At 40.7% G+C, this 25,992-nt stretch overlaps 1 protein-coding gene across 4 annotated transcripts in view; it reads right to left on the reverse strand.

The window, feature by feature from the left end:
- The window catches only part of LOC140741288 (glutaminase kidney isoform, mitochondrial-like), a 72,831-nt gene that overhangs the window by 32,228 nt on the left and 14,611 nt on the right, over positions 1-25,992 (reverse strand). For 2 of the 4 annotated variants that reach the window (XM_073071313.1, XM_073071317.1), the window contains 10 exons: positions 22,676-22,797; positions 16,560-16,689; positions 15,965-16,044; positions 14,857-15,020; positions 14,148-14,206; positions 7,265-7,306; positions 5,061-5,093; positions 4,516-4,574; positions 3,083-3,149; positions 2,306-2,356 (listed from right to left, as the gene is read on the reverse strand). In XM_073071313.1, the coding sequence (XP_072927414.1) occupies positions 2,306-2,356; positions 3,083-3,149; positions 4,516-4,574; positions 5,061-5,093; positions 7,265-7,306; positions 14,148-14,206; positions 14,857-15,020; positions 15,965-16,044; positions 16,560-16,689; positions 22,676-22,797 (807 nt within the window). Of the gene's footprint in view, positions 1-2,305; positions 2,357-3,082; positions 3,150-4,515; positions 4,575-5,060; positions 5,094-7,264; positions 7,307-13,509; positions 13,540-14,147; positions 14,207-14,856; positions 15,021-15,964; positions 16,045-16,559; positions 16,690-22,675; positions 22,798-25,992 lie in introns of all 4 variants that reach the window. The other 2 variants (XM_073071314.1, XM_073071316.1) reach the window with 2 other exon arrangements.

Genomic DNA, 25,992 nt, shown 5'->3' on the forward strand with positions numbered 1-25,992 from the left:
AAGTGAAAGGCCACGTCAACGAGACTCCTGACAGATCGAAATCATAAAAGGAAAGTCGGTAAGTTTTTCTCCAAATCTCTCTCTCTCTCCAACCATTGCAACCCAGCGGTCCCCAAAGGCTGCAGCCTGCATGGACTGAGTGAACTTTATATTTCCATCGGACAATACATTATCCCCTAGACAACGATAGAGCTTATTTCTTATTGATTATTATTATACCCACACTTTTAGATTTAGTATTGACGACGTATATTATCTGTATATTTGCATTGATATTATTTTTGTGTATAATACTAATAAATACTGTTAAAAATAGTATCATCAGACTTCAATGGACGTCTCCATCTTTGCTGGTAAGTGACCCAGTTACGGGGTTCATAACAAAGGAAACTTTCCTGAACACATTTGACAAACTCTTTCCCATCCAGCCCTTTTACAGTATGGGAGTCCCAGTCAATATGTGGAAAGTTAAAATCACCTACTATCACAACCTTACGTTTCTTGCAACAGTCTGCTATCTCTCTACACCTTTGTTCCTCTAAATCCCACAGACTGTTGGGTGGTCTATAATATAATCCCATTAATGTGGTCATATCTTTCTTATTCCACACTTCTACCCATAAATCCTCACTGGAGAAGCTCTCCAGCCTGTCCTAACTGAGCACAGCTGTGGCATTTTCCCTGACTAGTAATGCCACCTCCTCCCCTTTTAATTCCTCCCACTCTATCACGTCTAAAACAACAGAACCCTGGAACAATGAGCTACCAATCTTGTCTCTCCTGCAACCAAGCCTCATGAATGGCCACAATGTCATAATTCCACGTGCTAATCCATGCCCTGAGCTCATCTGCCTTTCCTACAATATTCCTTACATTGAAATGTACTCAGCTCAGAATATTAGTCCCACCATGCTCAATCTTTTCATCTCTGACTTTGCATTTAGGTTTAACAACATCTGTCTCCACAACCTCTCCACTAACTGTTCTGGCACTCTGGTTCCCATTCCCCTGTGATTCTACTTTAAACCCCACTGTGCAGCATTAACAAACCTTCCCACTCAGATATATTTCCCCTATAATTCAGGTGCAAACCGTCTCTCTGTACAGGTCTCACCTTCCCTGCAAGAGAGCCCAATGATCCAAAAGTCTGAAGCCCTCACCCCTACACCAACTCTTTAACCATGTGTTACACTGTACGATCTTCCTAGTTTTGGCCTCACTAGCACATGGTACAGGTAGCAATCCTGAGATCTCAACCCTGGAGGTCCTGCCCTTTATCTTAGCACCTAACTCCCTGAACTCCCTATGCAGAACCTCGTCACTCATCCTGCCCATGTCATTGGTACCAATGTGGATGATGATGTCTGGCTGCTCACCCTCTCATTGAAGAATGCTGTGGACTCAATCTGATAAGTTCCAGACCCTGGCACCTGGGAGACAACATACCATCCTGGAATCCAATTCTCACATGACAGAACCTCCTGTCAGTTCCCCGAAGCAACAAAATCCCTATCACCACAGCGTGCCTCTTCTCCCCACTTCACCTTTCTGAGCCACAGAGCCAGGCACTGCCAGAGAAATGACTGTTGTGGCTTTCCTTTGCTAGATCATTCCCCCCAACAGTATCCAAAGTGGTATACCTGTTGTTAAGGGGAACAGCCGCAGGGGTACTCTGCACTGGCTTTCTATCCCCTTTTCCTCTCCTGACGGTCACCCAGTTACCTGTGTCCTGCACCATGGGTGTAACTACCTCCCTGTATGTCTTGTCTATCAGCACCTCAGCCTCCTGAATGATCTGGAATTCATCTAGTTCCAGATCCAATTTTTTTAACATGGCCTGAAAGAAGCTGCAGTTGCATGCACTTCTTGCAGGTGTAGTTGTCAGAGGTCTCCCTGCCTTCCCACATCCTGCAAAAGGAACATTCCACTACCTGTCTGGGAAAGGAGGGAAGAAAAATGGAAAAAATATTACCTCTGGTCTATGTCTCTCCTCGCCGAAGCCTCGATGAGCCAAAGCCACAATTCCCCACTCTAACATGGGCCACTCACACAATGGCCACTCCTCCCTTTGCTTCTTTTAAACTCTCTCTCCCTCTAAGCAATCCAATGTCTCTTCAGGAACTGATGCAATGCAAAATATGCCAGCTTTGACAGAGGTGAGCACCCTCGTCCCACTTTGCCAATTTAGTGCTAAACAAGTGTAATGATAGTTATAATATCAGATTACAACTACAGTATTGGAGTGAGGGATAGCCATTGACCCAGCTTGCATCCCAGCACAACTGCGAACAACTGCTTTACCCACCTGGAAATAAAAATCCAATGTTGCAATCATATCAACGCCTTCTGGAAAGCACTGGGGTAACATAAAAACATAAGACAACATTACCAAATGAAACACCTCATGGAGGGATATATTTTCTAACTTCACAAACCGTTCACATAAATAATCAAAATAGCTCCAGCACCAGCATTCTGATCAACAATGCTCACTGCAAGCCTGTTTTTAAAATACTCAATTGATTTCAGTTGGATGCAGAAAGATAAAATGGTGGAAGGTTGTTAACTGGTGACTGACTGCCATGTCTGAGATCAGCTTTTAGCCAAACACAACAATACTTGAAATGATAATTTTAACATGGTATTTCTGCAGGAAGGAGCATCAATGATTTTGAGTTGCCAATCTTACTACAGGCAAAGTATAAGTAGATCAGGGCTCATGCATTGAATTATTGATGTTTGAGTCCTATGTAGGCAGATTGTGCCTTCAAGAACTTCCATCAAAAACAACAGCAAACTTTCTGTGTGAACATTAGGCAGGCATTTAACTCCACATCAACAAAAGAAATGCTGGAAGAACTCAGCCAGTCAAACGACACCTGTAGAAGGAAAAAAAAGTCGACATTTTAGGTCAGTTACCCTTCCTCAGAACTAGTCAGTGACCCGAAACATTAACTGGTTTCTCTTTCTGCCGATGCCGCCTGACTAGCTGTGTTCTTCCAGCATTGTTTTTGTTCCAGATTTGACATCCGCAGTTTTAACTGGTTTTCCATTTAATTCCGCAGCTTTGGTTTTGGCTCACCTTCTTCTCCTTCAAGTAGTACCCGATGGCAAAATTCCTGTCTCCCGTCTCCTTCTCTGACTGAAACCTTGGTTTGGAAAAAAAAATGCATAAATAATAATCACAGAAACTTCTCACATCATGACCAAATTGAATACCATATTCACAATAAGGTTGAGCAGAAACTGAAACAAGAAATTTGAGAAATGGGAAATGGGTCAACCACTTGCCACCCACTTAGAAATTACTGGAAATGGAAGTCTATTGTCTATTGTGTGCATTGCATTTTGAAAAGCATTCCAGAAAGAAAGCCATTTGAAAGGAATGCACTTGAATTTACATCAATCTTTTCATATGCTTAGGATGTCCCAACATGTATCAAAGAAACCAGTGAGTTGCCTTGTGGGCAAGCATGAGGATAAAATTCACAAACCATGATCTCATGAATGGGCTTTTATAGTACCTGGCGGTCTAGAGATTTAAACAACTTTGATCTGACCAAGTAATCTGTTCTCTATGGTCAACCTGTTCTTTGAAGTAAAACTTTTGCCAGGTTACTGTGGAGAACTCCGTACTCTTTGAGCTTGTACATCATCCTGAATCAACTGGGGGAACTGTAGTGCCAGTTCAGGTGATGTGATGTTCTAGAGTGGCACTTAAATCTAAGTACATATATGTCACCATATACTACCCAGAGATTCATTTTCTTGCGGGCATTCACAGTAGAGCAGAGTAGTACAATGGGATCAATGAAAAGCTGCACACAAACCAGGGCTGACAAACAACCAATATGCAAAAGGAGACAAACTGTGTAAATACAATAAAAATAACACTGAGAACATGAGTTGTGGAGTCCTTGAAAGTGAGTCTTTATGTTGTGGAATCAGTTCAGAGTTGAGGTGAGTGAAGTTATCCACGCTGGATCAGGAGCCTGATGGTTGTAGGGTAATAGCTGTTCCTGAACCTGGTGGCGTGGGATCTAAGGCTCCCATACCTCCTGTCCAATGGTAGGAGTGAGAGGAGAGCACAGCCTGGATGGTGGGGGCCCTTGATGATGGATGCTGCCTTCTTGTGGCAGTGCTCCTTGTAGATGTGCTCAATGGTGGCGGGTGGAGGGGTGTCTTTGCCTGTGATGGACTGGGCTGTGACCACCGCAGCTTTTCAGAGCTGGGTAGCTTTTCTCCCTGTCCTTGGCCATTGGCATTTCCATACCAGACCATGATGCAACCAGTCAGGATGCTCTCCACTGTGCATCTACAGAAGTTTGTCAAAAGCCTTAGATGGCATGCCAAATTTGCACAAGCCCCTAAGGAAGTAGAGGCACTGCCTTCTTTGTGATTGCAAAAATCTGACTCAAGATCATCACATAATAAAACTGAAGATGGGTAGCAAGCTCACTAATAATAGTAGGGATTAATAGCAAATTGCAATCTGCATGGATCTTTGGCACTTACGTAGCATTGCTGAAGCCCACGTATTCATTACCAGCCATCTTATTAAGGAAGTGCATAACCTGTAGAGAGGAAAATAACTTTAGACTCCGTGTGCAAAGCTTTTGATGCTGAGTGCAATGATAGTCCAAAGTACATGGAACTCACCTACACTGATGTACTTGACCAACTCTTGTGAAATTTAATCATAATGGTATTTACAGATATTTTTAAGAGGATATTAACACAATTGTTGAATGTTCATTGTGAATTGTATTTCATGGATTATACAAGATAACATGCAAATCTGATTAGTGCTTGTGAAGCCTTTGCACTTTCTTGAAGATTGCTGAAGGATTTCCTTTTTTTATGCCTCTAAACAGTCAAATTTACCAGAAGTAGGTGTCCTTTTAAACAAAACACCCTATCACACAAGCTTTTTTGTTTGGCACATCTAATTCTCTGCATGGCACCAACTGAATGAACATTAGTTTGTGTGTGGCCAGGTTAAGTCTCTGGGGAAATTTAGCACATCTTTTTTGCTATGGTGTTGTTATTGAAATACTTACACAGTCAAACTTCTCTGCTTTGTTTGCTCCAGGCTGCAAATACAAGAGTGAAAAAGTGTATTAAAGCTGAAAGATATTCCCTGTAGCACCTGATTCAAAAATGCATGAAAATCCAGTGGCAGCCATCTTGTGGCAGTGTACATATTGTCTGTGGGTGACAATGGGACACCATAGACAAGGTGAGGGGAAAACAGCAAGAATAATGCACTCACGATGTTAGACATGAGCAGAATAGCAAAATTAATGGGATAGACTTTATATAATAGCTTTCACAATTTCAGTTTGCCTCAAAATGCTTGACAGCCAATAAATACAAAGTGATCTCTTTTTTTTGTAATATAGGAAATGCCAATTTTATGGACAGCAAGCTTACACACACTGCAACTTTTAATGTCTTAATAATTTGATCTCAGTGAAAATAACTGAGGGGTAATAATAATAATAATGAGAAAATCTGCAGATGCTGGAAATCCAAGCAACACACACAAAATGCTGGAGGAACTCAGCAGGCCGGACAGTATCTATGGAAAAGAGTAAACTGTCAACGTCCTGATGAAGGGTCTCGACTTGAAACGTCAACTGTTTACTCAATTCCATAATAATAAAGCCAGTAACTAGCTTGAGCTGAGCAAAAATAAATAACAAAAACATACAATAAATATGAATACACAAGGTAGCTTATATAATAGATAGATGGAATGTCCATAGAGTGATGCGAGGCTGTACATATGGTGACTGACAGGAAATAATAAAGTATAGTGGATTAGTGGGTGGAGGTTGGAGAAAGTAACTGTTTTTGAGTTCTAAGGGAGCAAATGGGGCTATTGCTTAATGTGTGTGTCATCCAAAAATAGCACCCTAAATAGAGATACAGTATATACATGGAGAGAAATGCATTGAAGTAAACTTTGACATCCTAATTAATTGAGACCCTATCAACCTCCACCTTAAATATACCCAATGACTTAGCCTGCACAGTTGTCTGTAGCAATGCGTTCCAAAGAAATTTTTCCTCTTCTCTGTTCTAAAAGGATGGCCCTCTATTCTAAGACTGTGCCCTCTGGTTCTAGACTTCCCCACTATAGGAAACATCCTCTCCATGTCCATTCTCTCTAGGCCTTTCAATATTTGATAGGTTTCAATGAGATCCCCTCTCATTCTTCTGAACACCAGCAAGTATTGGCCCAGAGCCATCAAATGCTCCTCATACATTAACCCTTTCATTCCTGGGATAATTCTTGTGAACCTCCTCTGGACCCTCTCCAATGTCAGCACATCTTTGCTTAGACAAGGGGCCCAAAACTGCTCACAATACTTCAAGTGCAGTCTAACCAATGCTTTATAAAGTCTCAGCATTACATCCTTGCTTTTATATTCTTGTCCTCAAGAAATGAATGTGAACATTACACTTGCCTTCCTCACCACCGACTCAACCTGCAAATCATACCCTTCAGGGAATCCTGCATGAGTACTACCAAGTCCTTTAGCACCTTTGATTTTTGAATTTTCTCTCCATTTAGAAAATAGTCCACACTTTTATTTCTTCTACCAAAGTATGTGACTATACACTTCCCTAAACTACTGCCACAACTTTGCCCATTCTCTCAATCTGACTAAGTCCTTCTGCAGACTCCCTGCTTCCTCAACACTATCTGCCCCTCTGCCCATCTTCATATTGTCTGCAAACCTGGCCACAAAGCCATCAATTCCTTCCTGCAAATCATTGACATATAATGTGAAAAGGAGCGGTCCCAACACCGACCCTCGCAAAACACCACTATTCACCAGCAGTCAGAAAAGGCCTCCTTTATTCTGACTCTTTGCCTCCTGCCAGTCAGAATCAAAATCAGATTTAATATCACCAGCGTATGTTGTGAAATTTGTTAACTTTACAGCCGTAGTACAATGAAATACGTGATAAATAAATATGGAGCAAAAACTTGAGTTACATTAAGTATATATGTCTATTAAATGGTTAAGTTAAAATGAGTAGTGTAAAATAACAGAAATAGAAAGTAGTGAGGTAATGTTCATGGGTTCAATGTCCATTTAGAATTCGGATGGCAGAGGGGAAGAAGCCGTTCCTGAACTTCTGAATGTGTGCCTCTGGGCTTCTGTACCTCCTACCTGACAGTAACAGGGTGAACAGTCACCCAATCCTCTATCAATACTAGTATCTTTCCTGTAATACCATGGGCTCTTACCTTGTTAAGCAGCCTCACGTGTGGCACCTTGTCAAAGGCCTTCTGAAATTCCAAATACACAACATTCACTGACTCTCCTTTGTCTATCCTGTCATTTATTTCCTCAAAGAATTCCAACAGATCTGTCAAGTTGCTTTTTATTGTCATTTCAACAATAAACTGCTGGTACAGTACACAGTAAAAATGAAACAACATTCCTCCAGGACCCTGGTGCTACAGGAAACAACACAAAACTACACTAGACTATGTGAGACAACACAAGGCTAAACTAGACTATGTAAAACAATATAAAAACTACACTACACTACAGACCTGCACAGGACTACATAAAGTGCACAAAACAGTGCAGGGCAGTACAATAATTAATAAACAAGACAACAGGCACAGTAGAGAACAAATTACAATATAATAATAAATGATGTAGATGTCAATCTAAACTCTGGGTATTGAGGAGTCTGATGACTTGGGGGAAGAAACTGTTGCACAGTCTGGTCGTGAGAGCCCAAATGCTTTGGTACCTTTTGCCAGATGGCAGGAGGGAGAAGAGTTTGTATGAGGGGCGTCAGGCAAGATTTCCTCTTAAGGAAACCATGCTGACTTTGGCCTAAATTTTATGTGCCTCCAAGTACCCTGAAGCCTCATCCTTAATGAAGTTGTTGGCCAAAGTAAATTGGAAGGAGATGCTGGCAGGGATGTCAGCAGAGCAGCAATGGTGTATGTTTCTGGGAAAAATGAGGAAGGTGCAGGATAGATGTATTCCAAAAACAAAGAAATACTCAAATGGCAAAATAGTACAACCGTGGCTGACAAGGGAAGTCAACGTTAATGTAAAAGCAAAAGAGAGGGCATACAACAAAGCAAAATTAGTGGGAAGCTAGAGGATTGGGAAGCTTTTAAAAACCTACAGACAGCAACTAAAAGAATCATTAGGAGGGAAAAGATGAAACATGAAAGCAACCTTGCAAACAATATCAAAGTGGACAGTAAAAGCTTCAAGTATGTAAAAATAAAAGAGTGGATAAAAATAAAAGAGTAAAATAAAAATAAAAGGATATGGGACCAATAGAAAACAAGGATGGAGAATTAATAATGGGGGGGACAAGGAGATGGGAGATGAACTAAGTGAGTATTTTGGATCAATCTTCACTGTGGAAGACACTAGCAGTATGCCAGATGTTGAAGTGTGTGAGGGAGGAGAAGTGAGTGCAGTTACTATTACAAGGGAGAAGGTGCTCAAAAATCTGAAAGACCTAAGCATTCTAAGGCTACCTGGGTTGGATGAACAGCACCCTAGGGTTCTGAAAGAGGCAGTGGTAGAGATTGTGGAGACATTAGTAATTAGCTTTCAAAAATCATTGGACTCTGGCATGGTGTCAGAGGGCTGGAAAATTGCAAATGTCACTCCGCTCTTTAAGAAAGGAGGAAGACAGCAGAAGGGAAATTACAGACTAGTTAGCCTGACCTCAGTGGTTGGTAAAATGTTGGAATCAATTGTTAAGGATGAGGTGATAGAGTACTTGGTGACATAGCACAAGATAGGACAAAGTCAGCTTGGTTTCCTTCAAGGAAAATCTTGCCTGATGAACCTGTTGGAATTCTTTGAGGAGATTACATGCAGAATAGATAAAGGGGGTGTAGTGGATGTTGTATATTTGGATTTTCAGAAGGCTTTTGACAAGGTGCCACACGAGGTTGCTTACCAAGTCAAGATCCCATGGTATTACAGGAAAGTTACTGGTATGGTTAGAGCATTGGCTAATTAGTAGGAGGAAGTAAGTGGGAATAAAAGGATCCTTTTCTGGTTGGCTGCCAGTGTCTAGTGGTGTTCCGTAGAGGTTGGTGTTGGGACCATTTCTTTTTATGCTGTGTATCAATGATTTAGATGATGAAATAGATGGCTTTGTTGCCAAGTTTGCAGATGTTACAAAGATCGGTGGAGGGGCAAGAAGTGTTGAGGAAACAGGAAGTCTGCAGAGGACTTAGACTGATTATGAGACTGGGCAAGAAAGTGGCAAATTAAATACAAGTTGGAAAATGAATGGTCATGTACTTTGGTAGTAGAAGTAACTGCGCGGACTATTTTTCTAAATGGGGAGAAAGTCCAAAAATCTGAGATGCAAAGGGACTTTGGAGTCCTGGTGCAGAACACCCTAAAAGTTAGCTTGAAGTAGAGTTGGTGGTGAGGAAAGTGAATGCAATGTTGGCATTCATTTCAAGAGGTTTAGAATATAAGAGCAGGGATGTGATGCTGATGCTTTAGAAGGCACTGGTGAGGCCTCACCTTGAGTATTATAAATAGATATGGGCTCCTCACCTAAGAAAAGATGCTGGTATTAGAGAGGTTTCAGAGGAGGTTCACAAGGATGATTCTGGGAATAAAAGGGTTATCATATAAGGAATGTTTGATGGCTCTGGGTCCGTACTTGCTGGAATTCAGAAGGATAAGGGGGGATCTCATTGAAACCTTTTGAATGTTGAAAGGCCTAGACAGAGTAGATGTGGAAAGGACATTTCTCATGGTGGGAGAGTCTGGGACAAGAGGGCACAGCCTCAGGATAGAGGGGCGCCCTTTCGAAACAGAGATGGGGAGCAATTTCTTTAGCCAAAGGGTGGTGAATTTGTGGAATTTGTTACCATAGGCAGTTATGGAGGCCAGGTTGTTGGGTGTAGAGCTTGATATGTTCTTGAGTGGACACAGCAAAGATTATGGGGAGAAGGCTGATGAGTGGGGCTGAGGAGGGGAAGAAAGGAACAGCCATGATTGAATGGCAGAGCAGACTCGATAGGCCAAATGGCCTAATTCTGCTCCTATGTCTTATGGTTTTTATAATAGACTCTAACATTTTTTCAACCACTAAAGTCAGGCTAACTGGCCTATAATTTCCTTTCTTCTACCCCCCCATCCTTCTTGAAGAGTGAAGTGACATTTGCAATTTTCTGGTCCTCAAGAACCATTCCACAATCCAGTGACTCTTGAAAGATAATTACTAATGCCTCCAAAATCTCTTCAGCTACCTCCTTCAGAACACCAAGGTACAGTATGGTCTATCTGGTCCGACTGACTTATCTACCTTCAGACGTTTCAGCTTCCCAAACACCACCTCCTTAGTAATAGCAATGACACTCACTTCTGCCACCTAACATTCTCACATTTCTGATGTTCTGCTAGTGTCTTTCATCTTAAAGACTGACACAAAATATTTATTAATGTTTGCCATTTCTTTGTCCCCCATTACTATCTCCAGTGTCATTTTCCAACAGTCTGATATCCACTCATTTCTTTTTTACTCTTTATCTGTCTGAAAATACCTTTTGCAGCCTCTTTGATAGTTTTGGCTAGTTTACCTTCATATTTCATCTTTTCTCTCTTTATGGCTTTTTAGTTGCCTTCTGTTGACTTTTAAAAAGCTTCCCAATCATCTCGCCTCCCACTAATTTTTGCTATATTATATGCCCTCTCTTGTGCTTTTATGTTGTCTTTGACTTCCCTTGTCAGCCACAGCTGAGTCATTTAAATACTTCTTCATCTGGGGAAGTCCAGAACGAGGGGTCACAGTTTAAGGATAAAGGGGAAGCCTTTTAGGACCGAGATGAGGAAAAACTTCTTCACACAGAGAATGCTGAATCTGTGGAATTCTCTGCCACAGGAAACAGTTGAGGCCGGTTCATTGGCTATATTTAAGAGGAAGTTAGATATGGCCCTTGTGGCTAAAGGGATCGGGGGGTATGGAGAGAAAGCAGGTACAGGGTTCTGAGTTGGATGATCAGCCATGATCATACTGAATGGCGGTGCAGGCTCAAAGGGCCGAATGGCCTACTCCTGCACCTATTTTCTATGTTTCTATGTTTCATCTCTGAGATGTGCCTGTCCTGTACCTTCTGAATTGCTCCCAAAAACTTCAGCCATTGCTGTTCTGCCATCATTAGTGTCACTGTCTCCTTCCAATCAACTTTGGCCAGCTCCTCTCTCACATCTCTGTAATTCCCTATACTCCACTGTAATACTGATACATTCGATTTTAGCTTCTCCTTCTCAAACTGCAGGGTGAATTTTATCATGTTATGATCACTGCCTCCTAAGGGTTCCTTTACCTTAAGCTCCCTAATCAAATCTGGGTTTTTACATGACACTCAATCCAGAATTGCCATTCCCCGAGTGGGCTCAACCACAAGAAGCTCTAATAAGCCATTTCATAGGCATTCTACAAATTCCTTCTTTGTGATCCAGCACCACGCTGATTTTCCCAATCTACCCGCATATTGAAATCCCCCATGACTATCATAACGTTGCCCTTTTGACATGCCTTCTCTATGCCCTGATGTAATTTGCAGCCCACATCCTGGCTACTGTTCGGAGGCCTGTATATAACTCACATCAGGGTGCTTTTATCCTTGCAGCTTCTTAACTCTACCCACAAGGATAGAGTCACCTATGTCACCTCTTTCTAAGGATCTGATTTTATTTTTTTACCAACCCCAAACCCCCTGCCTACCTGCCTGTCCTTTCGATACAATGTGTTTCCTTGGATGTTAAGCTCCCATCTATGATCTTCTTTCAACCGGGTGGGTTGCTGTGGATATTGCCCACAAACAAAGTGAACAGATACCTTGCCTTTAAGTGATTGCAAAATATACCTTGGTATCAGACTTGATGTATGACCCTGGATTAAAAGACCGGAAGGTTGTGCAAAGTAGCATTGGGTTGTACTCAGGCATACTGTGATATGATTGACACTAACCAGCCGATGTGAAATGAAACACACGTACAAATGAGTTACTTGAAGATTGCCATAGTGATGGGGATGTGCAGCTGAAGGGTTCATGACAAAGAAAAAGCTTTATGTTTTCAAAAGGATTACGCAATGTCAGTCAGTTTGGTTTCTGATTACCAGGTATTATTTCCTGACTAAATACAGGTTGTGTCAGCACCTCACTAAATGTATTTACCCTCCTCTAATGTGTCCGCTTCTCACTCTGCCTAAATGGAAACCAGTCTTACTCTGCAATTTTTAATAGCCTGAATAAACTTGAGGGACAGATCTGCATGAGTGTCTAGAATGGAGATTGACAACAGTTGCAGCCTAAAGTGAAAAATTAGTACATTTCTCAACAATTCTGTCCAGTCATAACACTGGACAACAAAGATTTTGCTTTCTGAATAGTTTTGGGTGCATCTTATGGATTTTGGACTGCTGATCATGAAAATCACCATGGAAATTCCCTATCATGCACCATTTTTTTTGAAATCACCTATATTTGTTATTTCAATTCATAATTCAAGTTGGAGTAACTGATGCCAAGATTAAGAAAGGCATTTTTGTCGGCCCACAAATCAATCAGATCATCAATGGCAAGCAATTCGAAGAACTTCTAGAGGAACAGGAGAAAATTGCATGGGAGGCATTCAAGGATGTTGTTGAAAATTTTCTTGTAACTACAGAACACCAGACTACATGCAGCTGGTTGACAACATGCTTCAAGCATACAAAACCATGAAGTGCGACATGACACTAAAGATTAATTTTCTACATTCCCATTTAGACTTCTTCCCTGTAAATCTTGGTGCTGTCAATGACAAGCATGGTGAAAGGTTTCACTAGGACATTGTGGTCATGGAGAATCAGTATCAGGGCAACTGGAATCCATCAATGCTGGCTGATTATTGTTGGACACTTAAGTGACACTGAGTACAAATGAAAATCATCAACAAAACATTTTAGCTTAGTTAAGCTATTGCAAAGCATCAGCACTGTTATGCAATTAAACACATTATATTCAATAAACATTAATTTCTTGTTTCTCCAAATCCCTACATGAGGCAAATAGCCTGAAATTATATTTATGTGCAGCTGCAAGTGGCCTATCATAACTAAAAGAAATTCTGAGGAAGCAACAGTCTCAAAAAATTTGTTGTCCAGTGTAATCTTTACATTATTTAAGTGAAATATTTATTGTTCAGAGCAGGTGGGTCACAGGCTTGACCTGTGGTCTGTGTTAGCTTCATACCAGCTCAGAGCCATTATTGCAGCACTGCTGGAGTGCAAAAAGATTTGGAGGAGAAAATGAGTTAGGAAGCAGGAATGTCTGTGGTTGGTGGAGTCATTTGACCATCCAGAACATCAGTGTTCTGGATTTCTGGGAATTCTTTATCAGCTGGAATTTTAGTGGAACTCCAAAAAGGAATGTTACTACCCATCCTTCCATATCATTTATTGACCTTTGACCAAAGTGTCAAAGGTCATTACCAAGACTGGTTCTTGACTGCCCAGCAATTTCTGAAATATAAACAAGACACAAAAGTATACATCAGTTTTGAAGTCACCGTGACTGTGCATCATCTGGTGTTGGCAACTTTTGAGAAAATTGGCAAACAAATCATTGAGATTTAGCTGCAGTGTCATTCTGTAGCCAGCATCAGTTAACTGTGATTCACTACCTTACACTGAGTTAACATTGGATTTGTGAGTAACTTCTTTGAGAATCCCAGTGAGATTAGGAATCCACCAAGTGGGACATCTTGTAGCTAAATTCACATTTGATTGCATCAGACCACCAATATGCAGGATTGAACGTCCCAAACTGTATTTCTACCTGAGGCTTCCATTATCTCTATCTTGTACGGGCACAATAAATTGGAGAAAGGAGCTGTTGTGACATCATTAGATTATTGTGACTGACCATTGTCGTTTTCAACAACACCTTGTTTATCTAACAAGGTTGCTTCTGACAGTGAGTATATAGTACAAACAATATAGCAGTACCTTCAGTGATTGCTTTACTGTGTCTACAGCAGGGTCAAACTGCCCCACATGTACTGGCTCATTCTCTGGTGGGTCTGCTTAACTTGGTTCTTCATTCTGTCTCAATTGCCATATTATCTTACCTTAATAAGTGAGGTAATAACGATTGCACCTGCATTTACCATGGGATTATGGGGCTTATCTAAAGACAAAATAGAATATTTAGATTAGCAGTATGAAGTGATCTTGTGCAGTGTTTATTTTTTTAAATTGCACTGCTTGTCTTTGCTTCTGCTTTGGCAACCCAATGTATAGACATCTTTCAGCAGGCCAACCCATTAAGGCTCTATTGTCACAATTACCTAATGCCCATAAGATGTGATTATTGGGATATTACCGGCTCCTGTAAGTGACCATAGCTTTTACAACATCATTTCAAACACTTAAGATGTGACAGATGGTACTTGTAGTGCAATTGTTGTATTATAAAAGCAGCAAAGCGGAGACTCATTTCACTGATTATTTTCCTACTGCATACAAGACTATAGGTGCCATATGTTCCTTTGAGATTTTCATGCCTTACATTTATTTCCCTCATCTTTTTCAGTATAATGTTCAAACTCCGAGTATTTGATGCAATTCTTTTCTTTTTTGTTGATAACGGATGTATAATTAGTTCTATTATTCCACAATAAATGAACGCTCTATAGCAACAGACTATGTGCAGGTGAGATGAATCTCCTTTGTGTATTCTGTTGCCAAGAGGTGATGGAACCCTGGTCCCCTGGGCTTGTCAATTTGGTTAAGCCTAGGGTGCTTATTGAAACACTTGTATGTTGCTATGATACTCGCCTTCTTCGTTCAAAAAGACTTTATTGAACCGTAGTCCGCTGGGTTCTTTGCCCACATACTGGTGAACATAGTCGGTGCTGAACTCATTAACAGCAATAGCATACTCCAATGGTTTGATGCAAGATTGTAAGCAGAAGGGGATTTTGGTATCTCCAATGGAGTGTCTAAAGAGAACAAAAAAAAACCAAAATGGATGTCTCCAGATCAGATAAATCTATATTTTCTAAATAAACACAACGAAAACTGATCTGGCTTTAATTCTGTTTTCACCTAGGAGAGGGAAAGGCCTGCCACTGGGCCCAGGGAATGTTAACCAAGTTTTCTGCATTTTGGTTATGGACTTGGTCATTAGACTTTTTTCAGTCTGATAATTTCTTAAATTCTGTGTTTTTCACCCAATCTTTGTTTCTTTTGTGTGCGGGGGGGGGGGTGGATTTGGGAGTTGGTTATGCTTGTTCTGTTTTTTTTGTGTGGGGAGGAGTGTTGACGATCGTGCTGCCATTCTTCTCTTTCTTGGTTTTGTGGCTATCTGGAGAAGAAGAATTTCAGAGTTGCATACTTTAATAATAAATGAACCTTTGGACCTAGGTATTGGTGAAATGCACAGTAGATCATTTGGCTCGTATTCGCAATTTTGTTATTCCAAATTGATATACAGAACCTCATTTAAACAGTTCCATACCATTTTAATGAACCAATAGCAGCTCAAGGAGAGCCCCCATTACCTCTTCAAATAAAGATATATGGCAAGCATGGCAATGATTCATGCAATTATGGACAAATTGGCCATATATGGAACAGGAAGATTGAGTGGACCAACTCATCAGACATTCAACTTCCCAAGTAGTATCCCGAAAGCTATCCTCCACTAGGTTTCACATAATCCATTGCAGTATTAAGGTCGTAAAGGTCTGTACAAGGAGGTTATCCTTTAGCCAAAACATGTTTCTCTGAAAACATATCTCACTCTTATTTCATTTCCTGCGGGGATACAAGAGCAAATACTTGGTACTTTGAGATATTTTCCCGGTTTGTTGTATTTCCCAGCTGTCTGACAAATTTACAATGTGACGACTCTCCATTTGTGTTTGGCGATTTTAAAGCTTACCTCTGCCCATCCACTGTACAGAGAGAAACCCCCCAGAGATCTGGACTGAATTTGGCGAGCTGTGGGATGTAGTCAGCAACCTGAAAACAACACAATTGCATTGAAATTTGATTAGTAGAAAGGTAACAGCAACTTGATTTTGAAATGTGCTTTACGGTACTGAATAAACGAGTGTGTAAAACACACACAGAACTATAAATGGCATTAGAAATGGTGATCGGGTTTGGTTAAAGAAATAGACTATGAGGAGGATTTTTAAAAAAGAGACAAAATTCTTTTCATAGAGGAAGCTCCAAAACTAGGGGTATAGGTGGTTGAAAGCAGAGCAGCTAAAGGCACTAAAGACACAGAGTTCAAGCTAAAGCCATACTGTCTGGTTGAAAGCACACGGTCTTTATTCAGCACACTCAAGCTTGGAACCTCACAATGTAGGAACTTAACCCAATGCCAAAACTAAGTTAAGTAACAACTGGTAGTGCCCTCATTTGACATCATTTTAATCAAATTCCACTTCCCTGTACCGACAGCACCCCAACTCCATCTACAAACACAAAGCGGCTCCACAGTTGTCAGTGTTCACCTTCCAAGATCTTACCCTGCCACCAGTCTTTATTCTTGCATTCTCATAAAGCCGATTGATATGTGAGGAAAATACTTCAAAGTCGGGAATGACAAATTTTTTCCTGAAGGCCTGGGTCAGTAGAACAATATTACTCCCAAAAAATCTTAAATAGAAAGAAGAAAAATAAAAACATTATGTCAGCATTGGTCCATGTGTTGAAAAGCAATTGGAACTATACAAGAACCATTGCACACCGCATAGGCCTCCTGAAGTCTCCGCGGATGCTGTGGTCGGCATGGACCAGGTACAATTGACACCTGTACCTGGCTGGAAGCCTGAGAAGAGTTTATTCATAATTTGGCAATAATTACATCCCGAGTTGCTCCCTCTTATTCTTTGACCACTCATTTTAAAATATCCAGTTTTAAACACCTGTGAACCAGACTTGCTACCTCAGTTTTCCTCATGAGATGGAAAAGGATCTATCCCTGGAGTGTGGTAGTTCAGTCAGTCAAGTAGGGTTCCCAACTCTGGAAGGGTGCCTTCCTTGAGGTTTCATCAAATAATTTTCTTCTGCAAGCTACCCTACTTCATACTAGGGATGATAGTGTTATACTTTAAAATAAGGGTCAGTTTTTTTATGGAAATATAACAATATTGGTAGGAGTGGTGAGCTGCTAAGGAAACTGGCCTTTACTTTAAAGCATATATGTCAAACTCAAGGCCCGCGGGCCAAATCCGGCCCACGGTGGAATTATCTTTGGCCCGGGAGATAATATCTAATTACTATTAAAGCTGGCCCCAGTAATCGAAGCGCCTATGGCGTATGATATGGCTAATGCTGAGTTTATTCAGGTACCATGTTTTCAGGGTTTTTAGTGTTTATTCGGCAGTTTTGCTCGGCAGTCTTCTTCATAAGAAACGGAATTTGTAAAGTGAAACACTTTGTAGTTATAGCAGAGACTGAGACACATGAGAGCAGGCTGAAAAAACGGAGGCAACGAAAGCTGCGTTCGCACGCGTCCGACTGATCCATGAAGTATCATCCATGAATGCATCCATGAATGCATGAAGCTGCATTTTGCTCAATCCGGCCCGTGACCTAAAATGAGTTTGACACCCCTGCCCATAGTATAAAGTAGGGTAGTGCTGATCATTCCTAAAGTAAAGATCACAAATGTGAGAATTTGCATTCCAGTAGATAGACAGCACTCTTGGCTTGTCCTGTTTTCAGAACTGAGGTTTAACAAGTCTTCTGTACAGCTGCAAAGAGACTAATTCAACTACTTGTCCAGTTAGTGGTTGAAATGTTATCCTCCAGACCCATCCTTGTCATTATAACTACGATACTCTTTCCTTATTATCATTTATTTTATTATTTTGTTGCTCCTACTCTCATGCTATGGCAGCACAAAACTACAGCAAAATACAAAACCCCTTCAGCCTTCATTGTTTGCTACTGATCTCCATCTCACTCCTGCTGCACCTGATGACCCTGTGATCTCTGTCTCAGAGGCCAATGAAAGCCTGTGCCAACCAACTGGCAGGAGTATTCAAGGACAGTTTCAATCCCTCACTGCTACGGGTGGAAGTTCCCACTTCCTTCAAAAAGGCAACAATTATACCAGTGCCTAAGAAGAATAATGTGAGCTGCCTTAATGACTATCGCCCGGTAGCACTCACATCGACAGTGATGAAATGCTTTGAGAGGTTGGTCATGACTAGACTGAACTCCTGCCTCAGCAAGGACCTGGACCCATTGCAATTTGCCTATTGCCATGATAGGTCAACAGCAGACGCAAACTCAATGGCTCTCAACATGGCTTTAGACCACCTGGACAACACAAACACCTACATCAGGATGCTGTTAATTGACCATAGCTCAGCATTTAATACCATCATTCCCACAATCCTGACTGAGAAGTTGAAGAACCTGGGCCTCTGTACCTCCCTCTGCAATTGGATCCTCAACTTCCTAACCAGAAGACCACAATCTGTGCGGATTGGTGATAACATATCCTCCTCGCTGACGATCAACACTGGTGCACCTCAGAGCTGTGTGCTTAGCCCACTGCTCTACTCTCTCTATATCCATGACTGTGTGGCTTGGCATAGCTCAAATACCATCTATAAATTTGCTGACGATACAACCATTGTTGGTACAATCTCAGGTAGTGACGAGAGGGTGTACAGGAGTGAGATATGCCAACTAGTGGAGTGGTGTCGCAGCAACAACTTGGCACTCAACATCAGTAAGACGAAAGAGCTGATTGTGGACTTTCAGAAGGTTAAAACGAAGGAACACATACCAATCCTCATAGAGGGATCAGAAGTGGAGAGAGTGAGCAGTTTCAAGTTCTTGGGTGTCAAGATCTCTGAGGATCTAACCTGGTCCCAATATATTGATGCATTTATAAAGAAGGCATGACAGTGGCTATACTTTATTAGGAGTTTGAAGAGATTTGGCATGTCAACAAATGCGCTCAAAAACTTCTATAGTTGTGCCATGGAGAGCATTCTGACAGGCTGCATCACTGTCTGGTATGGAGGGGCTACTACACAGGACTGAAAGAAGCTGCAGAGGGTTGTAAATTTGGTTGGCTCCACCTTGGGTACTAGCCTACAAAGTACCCAGGACATCTTTAGGGAGCGGTGTGTCAGAAAGGCAGCGTCCATCATTAAGGACCTCCAGCACCCAGGGCATGCCCTTTTCTCACTGTTACCATCAGGCGGGAGATACAGAAGCCTGAAGGCACACACTCAGCGATTCAGGAACAGCTTCTCCCCCTCTGCCATCCGATTCCTAAATGGACATTAAACCCTTGGACACTCCCTCACTTTTAAAAATATATAGCATTTCTGTTTTTTGCATGATTTTTAATCTATTAAATATATGTATACTCTATAAAGTATACTGAATAAGATTTACTTGTTTATTTATTACTGTTTTTTTCTTCTAGATTATGTATTGCATTGAACTGCTACTGCTAAGTTAACAAATTTCCACATCACTTGTCGGTGATAATAAACCTGATTCTGATATCTCCCAGGATAAATCATCCAATTGGATTTATCATGACTGTTGGTGAAACCCTTACTCCAATCACCAGTATTTTTGTAATAAATTAAAATGTTCAAAGAACACAAACAACATAGCTTTTTCTCCTGATCAATGAAGCAAAATCTAGAAATGTATCTTCATTTCCTGGAGACTCTGGGATTATTGGGAGCACTCACTTCAGCTATTAAAAACTATTCAAAGTGCAAGTTCCAGCCAACTATTTACAGTATTTATATCTTCCTGTATCTGGCAGCAAAGCAGGAAGAAGTATTGGAAGTGAATTCCTCCAGTCAAAGGTTTGAAAGCATTAATTGAACACAAAACAAATATAGAGGGTAATATGTTTATAAGTGAATGTGTTACGAAAAATGATTTGCTAGTTAATTCTATTTACTCTTACAAGAGGCTGGTTCACCTTCGAACAGTGTTTGATTCCAATTATGACATATACTACACTGAGTAAATATAAACTCTGGTCTTTAAATACCAACACATTGCAGCAAAATGGTTTATGACCTTTCTGACAGCAGTAAGCTCGGGGAAGTGCTTGGTCAGGGTAAACTATGCTCTGCCTGCTATTTCAACACCACAGTTAACTTATGTAACATATGAGGGACCTGGCACCGGATTATTTTCTAGGTATTTGTCAGATGGGAGAGAAAGAGGAGCATAATAATATATATATTTTTTAATCACTGAAGCAGTGAACCTGGACTTATGGTAAACAAAATGAAGGTTGCATTGAACGTGATCACTACATTTTGAAATCTTTTCCAAGCAGCAGTGAGAATCCAAGTGCTATTGTAGGATTCGTTCAAAGAATATCCCTGGTCCCCATCTCACAGCAGCCATTCTTCATCCAATTTGATCACTCCATGGAATATCATGAAACAGTTGGGTTCTCTAGAAGCAACAAACAGTTTTGAACCATACAAGGTCACAGCTGAATCACTGAATGCTTGTACTCAAGAACTAGTCATATTTTGGATAAGACTATCCTGATACAGTTACAACACTGGCAACTCCTTGACAGTGGGGGAAAAGTGCCTTCCACAGAAAGATGGAGAAATCCAATCTGGGAAAATCACCATCCTATTCGCAAAGTGATGGGAGATGTTGACACTGTCATCAAGCAGTATTACTTGCCAATAACCTGCTTACTGATGTTCAGTTAGGGGTTTCACTAGGAACATTTAGCTCCAAACCTTTTGCACATTGGTTGTCTGATAGTCTTTGCTATTTATTGTTTTTCATAAATTCTAACATATTTCTTTATTTTTGTATAAATGCCTGCAAGAAAATGAATATCAAGGTAGTATATGGTGACATACACATACTTTGATAATAAATTTACTTTGAACTTTGAAATTTCATTAGCCTTGGTCCAAACATGGGCCAAAGATCCAAATTGCAGAGGCAAGCTGCGAGGTATTCCCTGGACACTAAGCTACCGTTTGACTTAAAGAGAGGATATTCCAATGTCTGTAGCAATATCTCAGACAAAAGAAGATGGTTGGAGCTGTTAGGAGTCAATTATCATACAAGAGAACATTGTTAAAAAAAAAGGGAGTGTCTTAGGCCTATCTTCAGTAGCTTCTAGTTCAAAGTCAAAAGTGAAGATGCCTGATGATAATTGTGCAATGGTCAATTCCCTTCGCAGTTCCCCAGCAAGTGAAGCAGTCTGTGCCTTTGTACAGCAAGAGCTAGACAACAATCTGCTCCTCATTTGCCTGCCATCAACCAACACTAAATTAGCAAGAATCTTATCATCTGATGCGATCTAGTGAAACTCCATCTTTAGGTTTCATCCATTAAATGAGATGCAGACTACTGTGGTTAACATAATTGTCATACTAACAGGCCTGCAATCCCAGAAACAAATATCCACTCTCACTAATGCTTGCCGCAATTTGTTTATCCCTACTTAAAATGGTCGCTATCTAAAACTAGAGTCAAACAAATCTCTGAGAGCTTGTCTGCTTTCACTGGGATTCGCTCTACTATTCTAGTTAATGCCATATTTCATTTGAAAGCCATTTGTCATAGAGTCATAGATGTTCTGCGTCTTAATTTCTTTCCTACCCCACGTATCTCTGAATAAGTTGTTCTTTTACTGGAGTGTTCAGATACATCAGTTTGCTGAGTTTATACTCTTCTTCATGCTTCTGATGGTGAAATCTGTGCAACTTAACCAGTGGGGTAGACTGAAAAGAAGGGAATAACATCATTTGAAAATAATATGAACTTCACCACAGACGATCCCAAGCCTGGCTGTGAAAGGAGGAGGGTTGGGCTAGCAGCTCCATCCTGCAAAATCCCAGTGCTTCAAAAAATGCTAACAGAAGCTCAAAAGACTTCATTCCTGGGAGAGGAAGGATCTTCGCCTAGAAGTCATGTGGTGAAAGCAGAAACCACAGAGCCTATCTACCTTCTATCAGCCCAGAGCAGAGGACTCTGGCAAGCTGCTGTTGTTGGCCTACACCCCAACAGGAATTATAGGCTCGAGAAGAAGAAAATAATATGGATAGTTTAATATATCTCAATTTGTCCATAGAAGCTACTATAGCAGATTTTTAATTGCTGATCTACGCAGACCTATTCCAAGATCAGCGCAAGTTCTTTGCCATGCAGTACTGGGCAAATGTCTTGGGCATCCTAGCTATATATATGTGCCTAAGACTTTTGCACTGTACTGTATTTGTCAACGTGGAGCGGAAAGCAACTTTATAAATCAGGCAAGAGGAAAGGATGCTGGGAATGGCAAGGGTGGAGCGCCACAGAAGGGGTGTGGGACAGGTGGCAGAGAAGGAATGCTGGGGGAGGAGGTGGCACAGCTTCAGACACACCCAGCCCTGAGATACCAGGCCTGGTCATGATTATGGCACTTAAGTAACTAGAGTTGCTTTAGTGTTAGTGACTTATTGAAATCCACCCTTTGTTCTGAAAATGTTGTCAGATTACTGCTGTGGAATTGTGATCAGACAATATTTTCTGAAGCTATCAGTTCAATTATAAACACAAGACAAATGAATGTGAGGTAAGGTTTGTTTTCAATATAAATTTTTGAGTAAAGAATAATAATAAGTACTTTTTGAAGAGGTGTCTGTCCAGCGAGATGCTACTTGAGGAACTCTGAACTGTCTGACGTAAGAGGTCCATGCAGTATTTCAGCCGGGGGTCGGAGGTCAATAGTCCTGTTGATTTCAATGCCTGCATTTAAAATATAACACACACTTGAGATAAGATTTGAATCAAATAACATGAAAATCCGTAAGGTATCTGGACATTTTGAAATGAGTGCAGCTTGAAGAAAATGCAGGAAGGCTACAAAAAGAGACAAAAGCAATGTTTTACTTTAGCAACTTATTGACAGGAAAAAAATTTTCTTTCCATGTCACCAATTTCTCTCTACTGCAGTTTTTTTCCCTCCTGAAGGTAGTCTACGCTTCTTGCAGAGTTATGATTTTGCTGGGGATGTAGCTTAGGCTGCATTGGAGTGGTCATGGCCAACTGACCTGTGTCAGCATTTCCACCAACTGATCTCATTTAGTTCTCAAAAAATCTGAACCGTAAAGACCATTTTACCCCTCCTTCCATAATGCATGATTAAGTAGGCCATTTTGTATGCCTCTTCTGCCACCCTAACTGTGGCTAATCAATTTACAAGAACAAAATAAGGAGAAGTGATGCATTGATGTACCCCCGACAGGGCATTCCATGCACTCACCACTCTTGGTGTAAAGAAAATCTACTTCTGACATCCTTCCTATAATTTCCTCCAATCACCTTAAAACCATGCCTCCCTGTATTAGCCATTTCCACCTTGGGAAAAAGTCTCTTGCTGTCCACTCTATCTATGTCTCTTATCATCTTGTACACCTCTATCAAGTCACCTCTCATCCTTCTTCTCTCCAGAGAGAAAAGCCCTAGCTTGCTCACCCTTTCCTCACACGACATGCTCTCTAATCTAGGCAGCATCCAGGTAAATGTCCTCCGCACCCTCTCGAAAGCTTCCACGTTCTTCCTATAATGAGGTGACCAAAACTGAAGATAATACTCCAAGTGGTCTAACCAGAGTTTTACAGAGCTGCAATGTTACTTCACAGCTCTTGAACTCCATCCTTTGACTAATAAAGGGCAAATCATCATGCAGCTTCTTAACCATCCTATCAACCTGTGCAGCAACTTCGAGAGATCTATGTTGTTTGTAAACTAAACTGTGAGAGACCAACAGAGCAAAACTCAATGTTGCTTGTACTTGTTAACCGTAGAGAAGAGTCACATTAAATTCAAAGTTCTGTCTAGTGCATCATTATAAAGCAGATATAGAGGCATCTAGTCTGCTTCCTAATGACTGAGTTAATAATCCTGTTCCCTAACATAATTTTGAACAATCTGTGTGATTACTAAATTCAGATTGGTGGTCGGGTTGCTGCTTTTGTCGTAAGAGTGCCCAGCTAAAAAGGAAGGGAAGCAAATCAGAATTCTCATGTCTTGTCGCTACTCAATGGTTCCTGGGTTCTAATGAGGGCAGGATGAGGACTTGACCAGTCACACCACCCACTTCTGATGTTTTGACTTGGCTCGTGCAAAAGAAGGTCATCACTTGAGTCAGGTTCTTTATGTAGCTGGCAGCCTATGGAATAAGCAAATAATTGTCACTGTTGAAACCTTCCTCAAATAGTGTCTAACCTAATTTGCACTGACCCAATTACAGCAAGTAGCCCCAATACTGGACAGGGAAAAGGTTGTGTAAATTCATCTTTTAATGGTGGTCTCTCACTCCCCTCCCCAGCCACGCAGACTAAGGAAGAAAGCCCCGTGATGCTGAGTTGGCCCAATCCCTGCATGGGTGCACGCACTTCTTTGAAAAACAAGAACCGATTAACCCACTCTATTGAATGTCAAATTGATTGTTTGCATTCTGTAAGTGTTTGTTCACAGTTGGCTTTCTGCTGTGCTCTAGGGTTCTTTGTGTAAATAAATCAGTTCAAATAAAAAGCCCATCTGCCACTCAGTAGGATTTCCAGTTTAGTCCTTAAACCAAATAATCACAACCATTGGAGCCTTTTATCACTGCAAATTGGAAAAGTGCTCTTTAACATTTAAAGGGACTTTCCGATACTTGGGCTCCCTCTAGTTTTGTTTGGACAGTTATCAGGGACAGCTTGTTTTTCATTTTGTGTTGCTCCTTTCGATTACCTTTTCCCCATATCCCTCAATATATTTTGATTAACTAAAATCCACCGGACTTTTTAAAGTTAAAGTTGAGCCAGCATTAATTCATATACAGGGAGAACTTTAAACTCCTACTACAATGGGTTTTCTAACTTCACACTTCACTTTAGAAAACTGGGCTATAATGTTTAGACTCCATTTCAGCTGGTTAGGGAGTCTATTTATTATAAAAGGTCTCTAGGTCCCTTTCTTTTACTGCGGATGCTTGGCTCACTGAGTATTTCCAGTGTTTTCTGTTCTTATTTCATACTTCTGGCATTTAAAATACTTATTTCATATTTTTTATTTTCATTGAAATCATTTCAGATTTGCCCACTTTTCCCTATAATAGCTTGAAAACTTCAAATTAATTTTCAACAATATTCCAGGGATTATGGATCTAATTTGTGCAGTTCTGTGCTTGCAATTTAGCTTTTCAAATCCATACATGATCACGGTAGTTCCAAGCTGCACCAAGATCAATAATATCCTTCCAAGGTGCCAGAATCACTCAAGCTGCTTCAGACAGGGTTTAACCAGGGTTTATATCACTGCAAAATAACTTCTAATCATTTTTACCCCACTCCTCTAGATAGGATTAGCCTTCTTAATTATTTTCTGTATTTTAATGATCTGTCTATAACTCTTTGGCCCTTCTGCTTTTAGTTTTTTACCATTTACAAGGTACTATGGACTAATCTTTTACCTCAGATTTTTCCGTCTTGACATCAGTTTGCCACAATTTTACCTCATTGTAGCTTAATGTTCCAACTAACTGCCTGCAATTCTGTCCATTTTGCTGCAACAAAAAACTCGAAACCGTTGCTCTTTAGTTATCCCAAAGATGTTTATTAATAAATAGTTGTTAGTCACATGCCGTTATCAAGGAGTGAATATGAAAACATGAAAAAGCAGGTTTATAGCTGTTCTCTATAAAATTGTTATAGATTGGCCAGATATATAGAAACATAGAAAACCTACAGCACAATACAGGTGCTTTGGCCCACAATGCTGTGTCGAACATGTACTTACTTTAGAAATTACCTAGGGTTACCCATAGCCCTCTACTTTTCTAAGCTCCATGTACCTATCCGGGAGTCTCTTAAAAGACCCTATTGTATCTGCCTCCACCACTGTCGCCGGCAGCCCATTCCACACACTCACCACTCTCTGCATTAAAAACTTACC

The sequence above is a fragment of the Hemitrygon akajei genome, chromosome 18 (genome assembly GCF_048418815.1).
Source record: "Hemitrygon akajei chromosome 18, sHemAka1.3, whole genome shotgun sequence".
Taxonomy (NCBI): Eukaryota; Metazoa; Chordata; class Chondrichthyes; order Myliobatiformes; family Dasyatidae; genus Hemitrygon; species Hemitrygon akajei.